The 18,314-nt window shown below is 43.7% G+C and overlaps 1 protein-coding gene across 1 annotated transcript in view; it reads right to left on the bottom strand.

Moving 5' to 3' along the window:
* Window positions 1–1,758: 1,758 nt before the first annotated feature.
* Window positions 1,759–18,314, bottom strand: part of LOC137434796 (uncharacterized) — a 30,546-nt gene continuing 13,990 nt past the window's right edge. Inside the window, exons 5-6 of the mRNA XM_068127921.2 lie at window positions 7,393–7,485; window positions 1,759–5,543 (exon numbers count right to left, since the gene is read on the bottom strand). Coding sequence (XP_067984022.1) covers window positions 5,056–5,543; window positions 7,393–7,485 — 581 coding nt within the window. The 3' untranslated portion in view covers window positions 1,759–5,055. The remainder of the gene's footprint in view (window positions 5,544–7,392; window positions 7,486–18,314) is intronic.

Here is an 18,314-nt window from a genome sequence, read left to right as displayed (position 1 = left end):
TTTTTTATTTTTACCTCTCCCACCCCCACCCTCCTTCCCATGCCCCCTCACCCCAACCCCTCTACCTCCCACAGACCTCACGATGTGCCTGCTCTCAAATGTTGTACTCGTGTGCTTCACCCTCTCTCCCCATCTTGTCTCCCGCTCCCTTTATTTCGTCTTATGTGTCCGTTAGTTTTTTGTTTTTCATTAATATCTCTTACACGAGCCTCGATCTTGTATACAAAAAATAGAAAGAAAAAAAAGAAATCAGTGAGAGCTACATGACGTCTATGCGAATAGAGATAGTCGCTGAAACATGAAACAAGATGGCTTCGGATGCCACAATCAGAAAGCTTGATAAGAAGAGTGAGGGCCATAGTGTTGTTATTTCAAAGTACTCCTTTTACCTCGAGCAGAGTCTGTAGTGGAGCATGCACAAAAGGCAGACTGAAGATGCCACCTGGACTTTAAGGAGAGAGGTTGAAGAGTTCAGCCCTAACATTGAGTTTAGTTGAAGTACATTGAAATGACAGTGACGTTAGCAAATTTAGCTTCCGAAACAAAAATCTAAATAAAATTTATTTGATGCTCATCTTTAAAGGTGCCTTTCTTGGTCCAATACACCGAGACTGTTGGATTGGTGTTTCACATGTAGAGCTTCGCATTAATAGGGGTGCCATCGATCAGGTAGTAGTTAAGTTGGGTACCTGTCTGCTGGCATTGGTGGTTGGTGGAGGAGGGAAAGGATGCACTGTGTCTTTCAATGAAGACTGAAAAATTATCACCTGCACCCTGAATGAATCACAAATAAAGCCTGAACCAGCTGTGTGGGTTCCACAAGTTCAACCCCGAGTTGGGGTCCCGGCATTCTTTTCTGAAATTCTGAAATTTTCCCGGCATTCTGAAATCCCAGTGAGAGTCCCGGTCCCGGCATATGTTAATATACAATGCCCTCCATAAGTAACGGAACAGTGAAATCAAATAAAAGCTCACCTGGTGTTTCCTGGTGTGGGCTTAATGGTGAAGGTGGCTGGCTTAAGATATTACGATCTTGAGTTCTTGCCCCAGTCGTGCCGTTGAAATAACACCAGGTTGGTCGACTCAGCCTGATATCCTGAGGTCAGCAAAATGAGTGTCAGCTTACTGGTAACAGGGGCACTGAATCAGCGGCACATCCGCACTTCCAGAAATCATGCAACCAGCAGCCACAGACTGCATACGAAACAACCATGATTTAAAACTTCATCTACCATCCTTTTCCTTAAATGTACTATTGATGACTTTCTGGCAATACAATCCTGCATCTTATCAATCAATAAAACCTCCATCAGATAATCCCACAGTAATGCAGGTCAGGTTATTTACCCAAACAAAATAAAACCCAAAGTCCAGGTTCTTACAGACAAGTGTGAAGTTACAATGATGAAAAGCTACAATTGTGATTTCAACCAGAAAGACATGACAACTGACCAAAGCTAAAATGGACCAGTCACATCAATACGATTGCATAATCAGGAGAAAGCAAAAGGCACCGCACACGCACTTTGTGCAAATTCTTCAACATCAAGTATCATGCTTGCAACACTTACAACACCTGAGCACATCTTCTGAAAGCATCGTTGGTTTGGGGCATTTGAGCAAGGTGAAGCTATATCTCGACAGCAATTCCCAAGTGAATGGTGACAAAATGACCTGGAATGTCACGTTTTGTCATCGTCGATGAATGCAAGCACCAAAACATAACAAAACAAAACAAAAAATGAGCATTTTCATCACTTAACCAAGATTTTTTTTTATTTTACAATTAACAGTGTTCTCGATTTGAAGCGAAAAAGGAACAAACGCTATATTTGACATGTTTGCACATTGAGAAAAGCACAATTTCATGTTGCATTAAGGGAACATGAGCTGTGCAACCCTTGCTTAATAACCAACTAGTAATATCACAAATAAAACCAGGAAAACCTATAGTCTATGTCATCGTCAGATTATGAAGCTGAATAAAATGCTCAATAGTAAAAATAAACTTTGCACGCATTATTCAGTTTCACATTACCAGGAAAGGCTGCCATTTCATTAAGTTAACAATTCATTGCAGAAAATGAATCATTAGGATGTGCACAAAGAGGCGATATCATGCAATCCCTCCTATTTTAATAAGTCATCTAACATATCAAGTCAGCCCTTCACTCAAAGGACAAAGTTGGAGGGTTTTGGTATGTGGGTGTCTTCTGAACAAGTCAATCTTGCCGTGTGTACAAGTCCACACTCGATAGCTGAATACCTCCAATTGCAATTCTATAATACTTCAAATTAGTAAGGCGGATAAGCTCTCACATCACAACAATTGTGCATTTTATGAGAAAAGCATGAAATTTCTAACATAGTTAGTGCATACCATAAGGTTTATTTTCAGATGTGGAGGGAAGTCAGATTTGACCTCTGAGGACCGTGAGAGGTCAAATCCAAAATGGCCACCAGTCCACCGGGTCTAATGTTCAAACGCGCTTCATTTTGGAACGAAAGTGTAGAAAAACATTATAGGTGTCATTTCCAACTAAATTGGGGGATGCCCATTCATTTGGTGATACTTTTGAGATCGCCAGAACTCAAGGACATGCATTTAGGTCAAGGTCAAATTACGTTAAATATCTATTTTTATGATACTGCAGTTGGAACTGCTATTGGAAAAAGTTCATTTGAACTTTGAAAACTTTATTTTTTTCAGGTACAGGGATAGGTACAGAACATCCAAAGACCAGAAATGATGAAAAAAAAGTGTTTGCACTGCAAGGAATGATGCAATAACCTCTGAAAAAATAACTGTAGTTAACCAAGTATGTCCACCAAAGCTTACATTAAATCAAGTGCAATGATGAAAATTGGTAATGATCAAAATCTAACGGTCTCCAGAACAGAAGCACAGTGCAGTGCACTTGAGTGCAGCTTTGGCACACTTGCAGCGTCCAGTGCACCCTTTCTTGCAGCCACAGTGGATCAATTCATGGCACGATTTTGATGCTTCAGGGAGAGTGCTCCAAAGAGGCTGCCACCCAGTTGTCTCCTTTGTCCAGCCCCAGTCAGATGGGTCTGGCATCTCTGGATCCATGACCAATGCCTGGTTCCAACAGTTGGCCTGGTAGCAAGTGCGCTTGATGTACTGCTTCAGTGCTGCCTGGGTTGGAGGAATGTCCTCTAGAGTTCTACACTTCTGTGTGAAGAGCTGTTTCCTGGCATCATTCACTTCCATGCTCTCACTGGTTCGGTCGTACATGAGCACCACAAATCGTTCTAGCAGTAACATTGAGCCTTCACCGACCTCACTTGGCATGCCTAGGAGTTCATTGAAAGCATCATTCACCTCTGGGAAAGACTTCCAAGTTTCCCAGGCAGTCTTCTTTCCTCTGCCAGCGAATGCAGAATGCATTTTACATCTAAAGTTTATATTCAGATCTGGCGATCTCAAAGGTATCACCAAATGAATGGGCAGCCCCAATTTAGTTGGAAATGACACCTATAATGTTTGCCTACACTATTTGGTTCCAAAATTAAGCGCGTTTGAACATTGGACTTGGTGGACTGGCGGCCATTTTGGATTTGACCTCTCACGGTTCTCAGAGGTCAAATCTGACTTCCCTCCACATCTGAAAATAAACCTTATGGTATGCACTAACTATGTTAGAAATTTCATGCTTTTCTCATAAAATGCACAATTGTTGTTGTTATCTGTTGCACTAAATAGGGTACTGCGTCGATCTCTCGCCAATTCGAACACCAACAATTTGAATCGGACTTTTGTTGTCAAATTGGAGCTATTGCTCCGACTGCATATCACAAGCAATTCAATTTTGCATCCATTTGCCTATTTAAAATGTGCACTGAAGCAAAAAAGCGAGTCAACCCGGAGCTTCCAGCGACTCATGACACCGATGGACGTATGAAACTGAAGTCAATAAAAATGAAAGATTTTATATCCAGCAAAATATTATGCCAACGGACTCCATGGGGATGGAGATAAAGCTGCTATGGAGGATGGCGAATGGATAGATATTTCCACATGTTACATCCACAGGCTGACAGAATGGCCTAGATGTACACGTACTTCGCCTCAAGGCTGTCTGGCCTGGGTTTGAATTCCGACCCAGCTGTCACCCAGGTGTTTCACAGGCCATTGATTCATCAATGTGTGCACGGTCCCTCAAATGGATGTTAAATGGGCGTCCCGTCTTCCAGCATTCGTTGGTAGATGTTAAAGATCCCATGGCGTCTTTCGTAAAGAGTAGGTGAGCCATCGCCAGCATCCTGAATACATTCCTGGCATAACCAGAGGGCACCGCCAAGGCCTCAGCCAACGTCGCTACCATACAGCCTTGTGCATACGAACAAAGATTAACAATGTCATATCCACGATCCAGGCCTCCACCAAAACTTCCTGTCCATTGACCAGGATTTGTCAAAGGGATTTCTGCACTTAAAGCACATCCCATTATTGAAGACTCCAGCCGTATTGAATCTGCTGAAAGAAATACGACTGCCTTTTAATGATGGGAAAATCAGCCAAAATGTCACTTACTCCTTTTTGTCATGTCGAAGAAGAATTGCCGAGAAGAATCCAAAACACCATTCCTAGGTTGAGTTTTGTACAGGGACAAACTTTATCGACTCACCAGAATCTCAAAAGAACATTCATCGTTTACCTCACCTACCTTTTATCACTGTAGGCTACAGAATCCATTAAAAAGACTGCAGCAACTGACATATCTTGCTCCAACAGCATATCTTGGCCAAACAATGATGACTCGTGACATTAGGCGCAAGAGAAGTAGTAACCCGCAAACACCAATACCTCCAAATTTTATAACATCCAAACTCCCACTGCTTCGTTGCATTCAGCCAAGTCTGTGTAAAGCTCTACTTAACATCATAACATTAACCATCGCAAAACAAACCACAATGGTTAAAAGAAAAGGCCTGCCATTATCAACTTAATTAAATATTGGGCTATTCACCAAATAGTAGTCCAAAAAGCAGCAATGCCCACATCCCATCAAAATTTACAGCAAGAGGCAAGGTTTATCTCATATGAGTTTTCTGGTGGCCCAACAAGTGATGTTTAAGCCTGAATGCGATTCCACAACGCTCACATACGAAGGGCTTCTCTCCGGTATGCGTGCGCATGTGCACAGATAGATTGTATGCTTTCGCAAATGCTTTACCACACTGTCCGCATCGGTATGGGCGAAGTTTGACCGTCTTAGGCCATGCAGCCGCCCTCCTTTTGCCGGACCATGAATGCTCCGGCAGTCTTTGTGGTGCTCGTGCCTGAGAGTTGACATCTGTTGCAGTTCCTGGCAAGAGACATTCCTTGTCCAACGCTGTGCAAGGATTGTTCGAGAAACTGTGCGATTCGTCAGATGTACGACTGAAAGGACAGTGAGTGGTAGAACTGGAAGAAGGCCAAGCATGGCGGTGAGGAGCACTGTGGACAGGACCTTGGACTCGTGTTTTTGCTGTTGTGAACATACTTCCATCCTTTTCTTGATGATCTTCTAGACTGAGAGCTGAAAAGGCAAGATAAGTACAAAGTCTCAGTTTACTCTGACAATTTTTATATTATTTTTAAAGTACAACAAACAAAATCTGGAAACTACAGCGAAATTGATGGCACACCATCACAAATAACCACACTTCCCACCTAAAGCAAAGTTGAAAGATGGCAAAATGTTCCACCAGGAATGACCCAATATCAAATTTTGTTAAAAAGACGTTTCCCCGTTTCCCCGAAGTCTCCACCCCATAGGGAATCAGCCAGGGATTAAATCAAAAACAAGACCGATAGTCTAACAACGGCACAGCCGGGCTTTGATCTGCTAAGTGGAGGGTCAGCTGGCCCCGTCATGAGACTAGATCCTTAGCTCTGATTGGTGGACGTTTGTGAGGGACATACATACATACATACATACATACATACATACATACACAGGACAGACAGACAAATGCTGTTCTAGACAGCATTGCCCTATGGGCTTTGCTGTAAAAATTTAGATATTTCACGCATTGATTGCATATACAAAGTTTCATTTAAACAATGTAATAATAATTTTAAAAATTAAAAAAGAATAAAATAATAATAATTCGTTTAAAAATAATAATAATAATAATAAAAAACAACTTTAGATGTGCCGGTAATTGGCATTTCACCTTTTGACCCCACCACAAGGGGCGGGGCCAAAATGACTGTTATTGCACCTTCTTGCCATGTGGTGATCATAACTAGCAAGTTTGGTGAATGTCTGCACAACTGTTGTTTCAGAGGAGATAGCGTTAGTGGGGTTATCTTCCTGGGACCCCATAACTATTTTAAGGAGAACCAAGTTTGAAGATCGATTTAGGTACCTTGGGATATTATCTTTAACATGAGCTTCCACAAACCTCGCGAAACGATGGGGAACAGCCGATAGGGGGCATTTTCCAGAATGGCCGCCATAAGAATATTGGCCGACGTAGTTTTTAGGTCACCTGTCACAAAGTTCAGGGGAGCTTATGCGATGGCGCATCGTCCATCCGTCAGTCAGTCCGCTCATCCGTCCGTCCGTAAACACTTGGAACATCTTCTCCGAAACCGCTAAAGGGATTGTGACCAAATTTGGCACAAATGATATTTGTTGTGTTGTGACTAAAGTTTGTTCACGGCATTAAAAAAAAAAAAAAAAAAAAAAATATATATATATATATATATATATATATATATATATATATCCTAAAAAAAAATTTGGGGGATTAAGGGGGACTACCGAGGGTCAAAGTGTATCCAGGTTTGCCCTCCAAAAATAGGAATTTGCTTTTTTTCCTCTGAAACTACACACACTATTTCGATGAAGCTTGACCACAACCTTCATCACCCGTGATGTACCGAAGTTGGTTAACTGCACTAAGAAAATCGGCCCTAAGGGGGGTATATGGGAGGGTTGTCCCCCAAAATATGTATTTGCTTTTTTCTCAGAATATACACACACAATTCTGATGAAACTTCACCACAACCTTAATCATCCGGGTTGTACCAAAGTTTGTTCACAGCATTAGAAAAATTGGGGTTGAGGAGGTATACGGGTTTGGGGAAGGAGGGGATGGGGGGGCAGGGGGTTGCCCAGAAAATAGGTATTTTTTGTTTGTTTGTTTAAAGTCTTATGCTTATGTTAGTATGATTCTACATGCTGCCCTGTCTTCCAGCAACAATTTAAATTGGTTTAGAATACCTTTAGTCAATGTAGTATACTGTTTATTCTACCAGGCGAACGCCAGGGGTATTGCCCCTATGTTTTCAAAAAGTGTGGGGATAATAAACACTTTCTCATATACGTTGAAAAGATCATCGGGCAATGTTAAAAAAATAACTTTCAGTAATCACACCATGTGGTGGGCTTGACAATGCTCCCCAGTCTTCCTGTTCTGGATGGTCATTTCCTGGTTCCGGATCTCTTTTTTGCAATGGATCTGAAACAGCTGCATTGGCATCAGGGGAAAGGAATAAACAAAATCAACAATTCTCATAGATTCAAGTCATGAGAAGACAAACAGAAGAATATCAATAAATATCTAGTTCAAAGGTGTGTTTAGATGACTCGTGAATAAAATAAAATAAAAACAACGCAACAAAATGTTTCGACATTTGACACACGTACGATGAGAAAACCGCACAGCTGCAATTCCTTGGATAACAAAGGACAGAAATGAAAAATTTTGATCGTCACAAATCATTTACAAGTGACGGTGAGGCAGTGTTTGCATGGTTTATAAAGATTTTAGAACAAGTTTGAACAAGGACCAGCATAGGTATGTAAATGTGCTACCACGTTTCATCTCATGAGTCTTCTGGTGGCCCAACAAGTGAAGTTGAAACTGGAACGGAACCCCCACCGGAAGTGGCACTATACAATACACGTTTACATAGAGGGAATTGGAGACCTCGCCCCACCCTGGATACTGGGACTATGATTTCTTTTAATCACCTAAAACCTTCCGGTACATGCACCAAGTACAACCACTACTTTTGAACTCATTCTGTCCAGTGGTTCAGGAGAATATAAAATTCATGCAAACACACAAACAGACTGCATGAAGCTGGCAAATTGCTATTTTTTGATGCGATGAGCAAGATTTTATTTATTTGAGTGTATAGGGTAAATAGGAAAAGTAGTGAGGAGCAGGTAGGGAAAGAGAACAGGGCAAACAGTTAAAGTAGTGAAGAATAGCAAGCAAAGCCATTGCCATGTTGAACAGCAATATATAAATAATCCAGAGGAGGAGGGGGGAGGGGATTGGTGGTAGGGGCTGCTAGTGAGAGACAAGCGTTACGCCTAGGTCCCCCGTTGGTGAAGTGATGCGAGTTGACAATGTGGAAGACGCAAGGCGGCCATCTTATATTTTGACGTGGCGACCCAATTTTCAATAGCGTTCTCCCTTATGCGTAGATACACCCACACACCAAATTAGAAGTTGGTACTTCGCTTATTTTTCAAGATATTCCGCTCACAAGGTTCAGACAGACATGGCGGCGACCATCTTGGATTTTGACGTGGCGACCCAATTTTAAACAGCGTTCTTGCTTGTGCCTAGGTACACCTACCCACCAGATTAGAAGTTGGTACTTCGCTTATTTTTCAAGATATTTCGCTCACAAGGTTCAGACATATATATGGTGGCGGCCATCTTGGATTTTGACGTGGCGACCCAATTTTCAATAGCTTTCTTCCTTATGCAGAGATACACCCACACACCAAATTAGAAGTTGGTACTTTGCTTATTTTTCAAGATATTCAGCTCCCAAGGTTCAGACATACATGGCATCAGACATACATGGCGGCGGCCATCTAGGATTTTGACGTGGGTTGCACCCACACACCAAATTCGAATACGTTCCTTCGCTTACGCACGCACGCACACACGCCCGCACGCACGCACGGGAAAACCATAGTCCCCCTTTCGCTCCGCGGTGCGACGGGGGACAACCAGCTGCACATGTGCTGCGTGCCCAGAATGGAGCATCGTGAAAGAAAGCCGCCGTCTTCCTGAGTACTTTTCAAGTTGCATAATTGGCAATGTGCATGGAAGATCTGAAAACTGGTGACTCAAGCAACCAGTTCCACAAATCAGCAGGTGGATGGCCAAAACGCAAGCTGTATCAGGTGGATAAAACCGAATTGTTCCATTAATGGTGAGGTTTTCCCATTCAGTGCTGGACTTTGCAGTGGACCGGGCCAAAGTGCGTTGGTAGTGAGCATGCTTGAAGTTTCCCTGTATATTTCAAAGTTGGTCTTGCATTCTGCCAATAGTTTGGATTAACTGCAAGTTGTACCAAGTACAAGAACAAGTGGGAAATACATCCACTGTACTTAGTTTAAAATTCAACATTTAAATGCATCTCTCAAGAATAAAAAAACTGGAATGGCACTCTTCAACGTCACGACGTCAACAAACATGCCTCCACCCACATTATTGCATCGTTATACATACTTGTACAAAGTTTGATTTAAAGTGCCTTCAGAAAGTATTCACACCCCTTGACCTTTTTCACATTTTTTTTGTGTTACAGCCTGAATTTAAAATGGATTGAAATTTAGATTATTTTTCTTTTCACTGATCTCCATGTAGTAAGTACCCCATAATGTCAAAGTGGATTTTTTTTTTTCCCAGAATTAAAAAATAAAAATAAAAATTACAAATGAAATGCAGAAATATCTAATTTACACAAGTATTCAACCCCCTGAGTCAATACTTCGTAGAAGCACCTTTGGCAGCAATTACAGCTTCAAGTCTATTTGAGTACCGTATACCGGTGTATAAGACGCACTTTTTTAATCGGAAAAAAGTCTAATGTTGGGGGTGCGTACTATACACGGGGATAGAAAAAAACTCTGCTTCAAAACAAGTCAATTTTCCAACACATTTACGAAAAAAAGTATTTTACGAAAAAAAGTATTTTACGAAAAGCGATTTCGGTTGCACGTTTTCCCCGTTACGTCATGCACAATTGCGCCGACATGCAGGGCCGCCATTGCTGCTCGTTCGCCCCGGATGGCAAGCGGGTTTTGTACCATTACGTGCTTTCTATGGATTTGTCGCTCAAAGCAACGCCGCTTCCAGAATGTGAACAGACCGGAAAAGCCACATAGGTCTTTTATATTACGACTGCAATTGCGTAGCAACCCGAAATTGTAGGGCAGATTACCGTAAACGTCAGCTCGGACTGAAACGTCTTCATACGTTCTATCCGGTTCCAGAGAAGAGAAGATCAAGATGTCAAGGCGGTCGTACACTTCAGCGTTCAAACTCTCCGTCTGCCAGTCTGCAGGAGAGTTTGGGAACCGAGAAGCTGGGAGGAAGCACGGCGTGAATGAGTCTGTCATCCGGCGCTGGCGAATAACAAAGGCTTCATTAGAGGATATGCCGAGGAAGAAGAGGGCGAACAGGGGGAAATCGGCGAAGTGGCCTCAGCTGGAGGAGCGTGTCATCGCCTGGGTTCGAGGAGAAGCGGGCAGAGGGTCACGCCATCTCCACACTTGCTCTCAGGCTGAAGGCAAGGAGTTTTGCTTTGGACGGAGACATCGAATACTTCATGGGCCAGCACATCATGGGCCCACAGATTTATGGAACGCCATAATCTGTCGGTACGACGCCGCACGCACATCGCACAGCATCTTCCCGACGATACGGCCGACAAAACGACACGCTTCCAGGCGTTCATAATCAAGCTTCGCCGGGAGCACAACTGTTTTAATAATCTGTCTACTCTCTCCTTTCTTCTATGAAGCAAAGAAGCTCCTGCGATTGCATGCACATCTGGACACTGACGCGTGTGTAACAGAACACTGTCTACATATAGCTAAATATTTTGAGTTGTTTTTTTTCCTTTCAAAATGTTCATTTTGTGCTACTTAAAGTTTATGTACAAATACAAAGATTCACGCTACTGTAATCTGAAAATGAATGTTTCTTTTTTCTTATTTTTTTTTTGAGGGAGGAAGTTGGGGGTGCGTACTATACACCGGTATATACGGTATGTCTGCATCAGCCTTGCACATCTCGATTTGAGGAGTTTCTCTCATTCTTTCTTGCAGATTTGATCAAGCTTTGTCAAGTTAGATGGAGAGCTTCAGTGAACAGCAATCTTCAAGTCTTTCCACAGATTCTCAATGGGATTCAAGTCTAGGCTTTAGCTGGAGTCTCTTGAGCGGAGACTCAAGGACTTTCATATTTACCTCCACCACCAAAGGTGGATGGAGATTATGTTTTCACCCCTGTCTGTCTGTCAACAAGATATCTCAAAAAGTTGTGAATGGATTTGGACGAAACTTGGTAAACAGGTTGGGTGTCTGACAAGGACGATTCAATTCGATTTTGGTGAAGATCTGAATATGGATTCGGACATGAGAATAATTTAATTTTTTTAAGTGATTCTTCACCATTGAGTGATATGACTAAAAGCAACATATAGCAGGATATCTCAAAACCTTATAGACAGATTTGGACAAAACTTGGTGGACAGATTGTGTGTGTGACAAGAAAGAATCGATTAAATTTTGGTGAAGATCCAGATCCAGATTCGGCTAGTATAATTTTTCAAGCGATTCTTCACCATTGGGAGATTGGGCCAAAAACGATACATAACAGGATATCTCAAAAAGTTGTGGACGGATGATTATGCTTAAATGTGATTCTGTATTGTAATTTTCTGGTCTACTCTGGCATACAATGGTATGCGGGTGTCTTCTGATACCTCAGGGAGATGGATGCCCCTGCCTTGCATAATCCCAGGTCACCTGTGGGCAAGGAGTAGTACCTGTCAGCCCCCCTTACCAGGATAACAGTCCACAGCAATGCGGTTTAAATGGCAGATGGCTCTGCACATCTGGTGGACGAGAGTCTAGTCGACTCCAACAGCATGGGTGGAAGAGGGTGAATTCCCCAGCAGAGGAATGGAGAGGAGTGGCAACCCCTCGTCTATACCACACACTTACCCATGTGTACCAGCCATAGAAAGGCAATATGATGGCACACGCCATCATAGCCTGAGGAGACTTGACATCATCATCTGGGATACAAAACGTAAACAGTTTACCTGGTGGAGGTATGCTCTCTACTGAGTGCCGTTCTAGTCTTGGTCCGAAGCCATTCCAGTGTTGCTTTGGCTGTATGCTTGGGGTCATTGTCCTGTTGGAGCACAAATCTTCACTGCAGTCTAATGTACGTATATTGCACTCTGAAGCAGGTTCTCCTAATGGATTTGCCTGTATTTTGGCTCCATTCATTGTTCCCTCGATCCTTACAAGTCTCCCAGTCCCTGCCCATGAAAAGCATCCCCATAGCATGATGCTGCCACCACCATGCTTCACGGTAGGGATGTTGTTGGATGGGCGATAAGCTGTGCTTGGTTTCCACCAGACGTAGCGCTTTGCATTCAGGACAAAGAGTTCAATTTTCGTCTCATCAGACCACAGATTATTTTGCCTCATACTTTCAGAGTTTTTCACATGTCTTTTTGCAAACTCCAGGCAAGTGGTCACGTGCCTTTTTCTCAGGAGTCCATTTTAATCCATTTTAAATGCAGGCTGCATGTAACAACAAAATGTGAAAAAGATCAATGGGTGTGAATACTTCTGAAGACACTGTAAATACATTCAGCTGTTTTCAAGTATCACATTTTTACCTGACATGACCTCTGACCTTTGACACCGAAATGTAATCAGTTAATCATAATATATGCTTGTACAAAGTTTGGTCAAACCACATCACTGGTTCACAAGTTAGTGCAGCAACACAATTTTTACCTCAAGGACCTCTTGTTTTTGACCTCTTGACCCCTTAATCTAATCTGTTTATCTTTACATCATTATACATTCTTTTACCAAGTTTGACTGAGATACCTTCAGCGGTTGTTAAGTTATCGTGGCAATGAAAACCTATTACGGATGGACAAACCTAAAACGTAAATCCTCCAGCAACTTTGTCGGCGGAGGCATAAAAATTATGTTTACACTATTTACTCAAATACAAACTACCGTATTTTCATGCAAATAACCCGCCCCCTTATACACCCAGCACCTGGGGAAAAACGTACTCTCGGAAAATTTCAGGCACGTATAACCCGCACATGGGTATAACCCACATGCCAGCTTTCCTCTCCACCTAACCGGGAAATCCGTGATCTCCATATTTCCAGTAGCCGCCATGGGTTTGTTAAGGGCCCATTCAAAATTGCGTAACACATTCTTTGGCCAAATCTGAACACCAACTAACCCGCTGTAACACTTCCACAAACACCCACTAAAATATTATGTAATGCTCAATGAAAACTCCTCCTGCCCAGATTTCATACCTTCATCCCCGGATGATATTTATTCCGTCGTTTTTTTTCAGTTACTCCGATCTATATTTGAAAAAGTAAAGGCGACACAGTGTACCATCAACAACACCAGGCAACAGACGGAATCCCTGTAATGACATCATCAAACTAATCCCTTGGAGTGATGTAATCGTTTGCAAATATGTTTGATTGCCTTCATTTGTAAATGAGATTACCTGAAGTGCCTGTGGAAATAGCAACGATGGAATAGTCATCAAAACTGCACCCACAATTTTAATTATATACTTTTGCAATTTACATTTCATTATTATTTTATAATTTTTTTATACTAGCAGAAGTACCCGGCGTTGCCGGGCGGGGGAGGGGAGGAGAACGGGGGGAGGGGAGGAGAGGGGAAGGGGGAGGGGAGGGAGGAGGAGGGGAGGGGAAGGGGACGCAGGACACTTCCTCTTCCTCTTCCTCTCCCTCCCTCCTCCCCCTCCCCTCCCCCCCCCCCGTTCCCCTCTCCTCCCCTCCCCTTCCCCCTCCCGCCGTTCCCCTCCCCTCCCCCGCCCGGCAATGCCGGGTACTTCTGCTAGTTCTATATATTTTCAGTTCAATGGTCTGGCGGCGAGGATGGAACATCACGTGATCGCTCTGAGCGAATCAGCGAGCTGCCCTGGCACATGCTGAGATTCAGTGTATAATGTTCCTCGCTGAAATGCACTTAGTTAAATAAGAATAAAGAACGCAATCGCTTTTCGCTCTGAATTACGTGCAAACGCATGACGGAAATCACCATCGCCCAGCATCGAGTGCCAACCAAGATGGCGCCCGGTAGCTACATCTCCCCCTGTGTGGTGTGAATTGCAATGGTCATTCTATATATTTTCAGTTCAATGGTCTGGCGGCGAGGATGGAACATCACGTGATCACTCTGAGCGAATCAGCGAGCTGCTCTGGCACATGCTGAGATTCAGTGTATAATGTTCCTCGCTGAAATGTGCTGAGGTAAATATGAATAAAAAATATGGATCTCGTCAAATATTTTTAGGTAGGCCATGTCCTTCCCAGGCTAAATGGCCATGTCTATGCCAAATATCAAGTACGTGAGCCTCTCCGTTTAGGAGTCTATAGGTAACACACAAACAAACTGTGTTTTATATATATAGAAGATAGTACAGATCTTAGAGATGATTGGAAACCTTGATTAGATTAGAAACCACCGACCTTGAGGCTCAGTTTGCAAGCCACCATTGACAATTCCAATGTAAGAGGCATAATTACTCTTCTTTTGGGTCTTCGGAGTCCTTGGGGTCTTTTGTGTCCTTGGGGTATTTTGTGTCCTTGGGGTCTTTTGTGTCCTTGGGGTCTTTTGTGTCCTTGGGGTCTTTTGTGTCCTTGGGGTCTTTTGTGTCCTTGGGGTCTTTGGGGTCTTTGGTGTCCTTGGGGTCTTTGGTGTCCTTGGGGTCTTTGGTGTCCTTGGGGTCTTTGGTGTCCTTGGGGTCTTTGGTGTCCTTGGGGTCTTTGGTGTCTTCAGCGTCTTTTGTGTATTTTGGTTCATTGGTGTCTTTTGGGTCATCAGAGTATTTTGGGTCCTCGATCTGGATCTTTGGGGTATTTAAGGGTCTTGAGGGTATTTTGTGTATTAGAGGTAATTTGGGGTCCACTGGGTCCTCAGGGTCTTTGGATTGTTTGGGTCTTTGGGGTCTATGGGGTATTTTGGGTCTTCGGGGTCTTTTCAGTCTTCTTGGTCTTTAAGGGTATTTTGGATATTTTGGGGTCTTTTCGGTCTTCTGGGTCATTTTGATCCTTTCAGTAACCGGGATATTTTGGGTCTTCGGGCTCTTTTCGGTCTTTAAGGTTCTTTGGGACCTTTGAGTCTTCGGGGTCTTTTCCATCTTTAGGGTCTTTTAGATCCTTTCAGTCTTCGTGGTTATTTTGGGTCTTTGGAGTATTTGGGGTCTTCGTGGTCGTTTGGGTCTTTAACAGTCTTCAGAAGGAGGTTGACGGGACGGGAGTTGTAGGAGATATGTTGAAGGCAGCAGGAAGTTGGGGTGTGAAGAGAATGACAGAGATCTGTAATCTGGTAGTGAAAGAAGGCCGCATTCCAGTGGGTTGGGAACTGAGTACCCTCGTCCCTCTATACAAGGGGAAAGGTGGGAAAGGTGACCCTCTGGAGTGTGGCTCGTACCGAGCGATAAAGTTATTGGAGCATGGAATTAAGGTATTGGAAAGGGTGTTGGAGAGGAGGATAAGGAAGAAAGTGAAGATCGACGAAATGCAGTTTGGATTCATGCCAGGAAGAGGAACGACAGACGCGCTTTTCATTGTGACGCAGTTGCAGGAGAAGTACATGGAGAAGAGGAAGAAGTTGTTTCTTGGGTTTGTTGATCTGGAGAAAGCATTCGATAGGGTACCACGCAAAGTATTGACATGGGCATTGAGGAAGTTAGGAGTGGAGGAATGGTTGATCAGAGTAGTGATGGCAATGTACAAAAGAGCGCGCACAGCTGTAAGGACGAAGGACGGGAACAGTGGTGAGTTTGAGGTGAAGGTGGGAGTGCATCAGGGGTCGGTACTAAGTCCACTACTATTTGTAGCTGTGATGGAGGTGCTGGCTCAGAACGTAAAGGAGGGTTTACCGTGGGAGTTGTTGTATGCAGATGATCTGGTGTTGATTGCGGAAAGTATGGATGGACTGAAGGAAAAGATGAACACGTGGGAGGAATGTATGGAGACAAAAGGTCTGAAGGTGAATATCGGAAAGACGAAGGTGATGGCAAGTGGTAAAGCATGTGGTGAGGTGGAAAGAACTGGGAAATGGCCCTGTGCTGTGTGTAGGAAGGGTGTCGGAGTGAACTCCATTCAATGTACAATGTGCGCTGAGTGGGTTCATCAAAAATGTAGTGGTCTGAGAGGGTCATTAACCAGTGTGGCAGCTACATTCAAATGTAAGGTGTGCACAGAGGGAGCTGCAGATGGAGGAAATGTTGAGTTGGATCTTGGAGACTGCGTGAAGCTGGAAGGTGTGAAAACATTTTGCTACCTCGGAGACATGCTGAATGGAGAAGGTGGATCAGACTCGGCAACGGTTGCTCGAGTGAGATGTGCATGGAAGAAGTTTCGGGAACTGAGTGGCGTGCTGATGATGAGTGGAGTTTCGTTGAAGCTGAAGGGAAAGGTGTATGCTGCATGTGTGAGAAGTGTTATGATTTATGGGAGCGAGACATGGGTAATGAACGTAGAGCAGCAACGAAGGTTGGAAAGGGTGGAAATGCGAATGGTTCGGTGGATGTGTGGAGTATCGTTGAGAGAAAGGAACACAAATGATGAATTGCGAAAGATGATGGGAATAGAGCCTGTGATTGATGCTGTGAAGAGGAACAGGTTGAGATGGTTTGGTCATGTGTTGAGGAAGGATGAAAGTGCCTGGTTGAGAAGAGTGATGGAAATGAATGTAGAAGGAAGCAGAGGACGGGGAAGACCGAAAAAGACTTGGCTAAAGATGGTGGAAGAAGAAATGCGGGCAAGGGGGTTAACAAGGAGAGATGCAGAAAATAGGGCAAAATGGAGAAGATTGTCATGGGGACCGCAAGGCTAACCCCCGCTCTAGCAGGGAAAATGGCCTTTAAAATGCATGTTGTGTTGTGTTGTAGAGTCTTTTGGATTCCGGGGTCATTGTGGTCTTTTGGGTCTTTAAGGGCCTTGGGGTATTTTGGGTCTTCAGGGTCTTTTGGGTTTTTGTGGTCTTTATGGGTCTTGGTGTCTTTGGGGTATTTTGGGTTTTCAGGGACTTGTCAGTCTTTTAAATCCTCTGGGTCATTTGGGTCCTTGGGGTCTCCAATAGACCTGTCCAGTGCTTATTTTGGGTCTTCGGAGTCCTTGGGGTCTTGGGGTCTATATCTTCACCAAAATTGATGCAATACACCTACAGTTAATTGAACGCCTTGACAACACCATCAGTCGCCAATTATCGTATCTAAATCCAATAAAACAAGCCCGTTTACTTGACATACATATCTCGGGTGTCAAAATCATTTGAACCACCTTCTATACATATATATACAGTCGTGGCCAAAATTATTGGCACTTATAATAATAATAATAATAATAATAATAATACATTTATTTTATATAGCGCTTTTCAAGAAGCCCAAAGGCGCTTTGACAGAGTACAAAAAACAAGTGCAAAAAGACAAAAATCAATAGGTAAATAATCAAAGCAAAAGGAAGAAGGAGAAGAGATAGTCAGGGGTTAAATGCTGTGGGTTAAATGTTGAATGCAGTGTTGAACAGGTGGGTCTTGAGTGATGTTTTGAATGTGGTGAGTGAGGAGGAGTCTCTGATGGTGTGAGGTAGTGAGTTCCAGAGGGTGGAAGCAGCGATGGAGAAGGCCCTGTCCCCCCAGGATCTGAATTTGGTCCGCATGGGGGGGGGGGTGGGGGTCAGGAGGTTGGTACCAGCAGAGCGGAGGTTGCGGGTGGGAGTGTGTCTGGAGAGGAGGTCAGTCAGGTAGGAAGGGGCCAGGTTATGGAGGGCTTTGTAGGTCAAGAGGAGGATTTTGTACTGGATTCTCTGGGGGATGGGGAGCCAGTGAAGCTTGTAAAGGACGGGGGTGATGTGGTCACGGGTCCGGCAATGGGTGAGTAGACGGGCAGCGGAGTTCTGAATGTATTGGAGTTTATTGGTGATTATTGAGGGTGAACCAAAGAGGAGGCTGTTGCAGTAGTCCAGATGGGAGGTGATGAAGGCGTGGGTGAGGGTTTCTGCAGCCGTGGATGAGAGGGATGGACGGAGACGGGCGATGTTTTTCAGGTGAAAGAAGGCTGTCTTTGTGATCTGTTTAGTGTATTTGTCGAAGGAGAGGGTTTGGTCAAAGATGATGCCAAGATTACGGATGTGAGGGGAGGTGGATACTGGGAAACCGTCGATGTTGAGGGCAAAGTTATGGGTGGATTTGGTGAGCGTTTTTGGGCCAATGATGATT

This window comes from Myxine glutinosa, chromosome 1, assembly GCF_964187855.1.
Source record: "Myxine glutinosa chromosome 1, kmMyxGlut1.1, whole genome shotgun sequence".
Classification (NCBI taxonomy): Eukaryota; Metazoa; Chordata; class Myxini; order Myxiniformes; family Myxinidae; genus Myxine; species Myxine glutinosa.
This window is presented reverse-complemented; position numbering and strand designations above follow the sequence as displayed.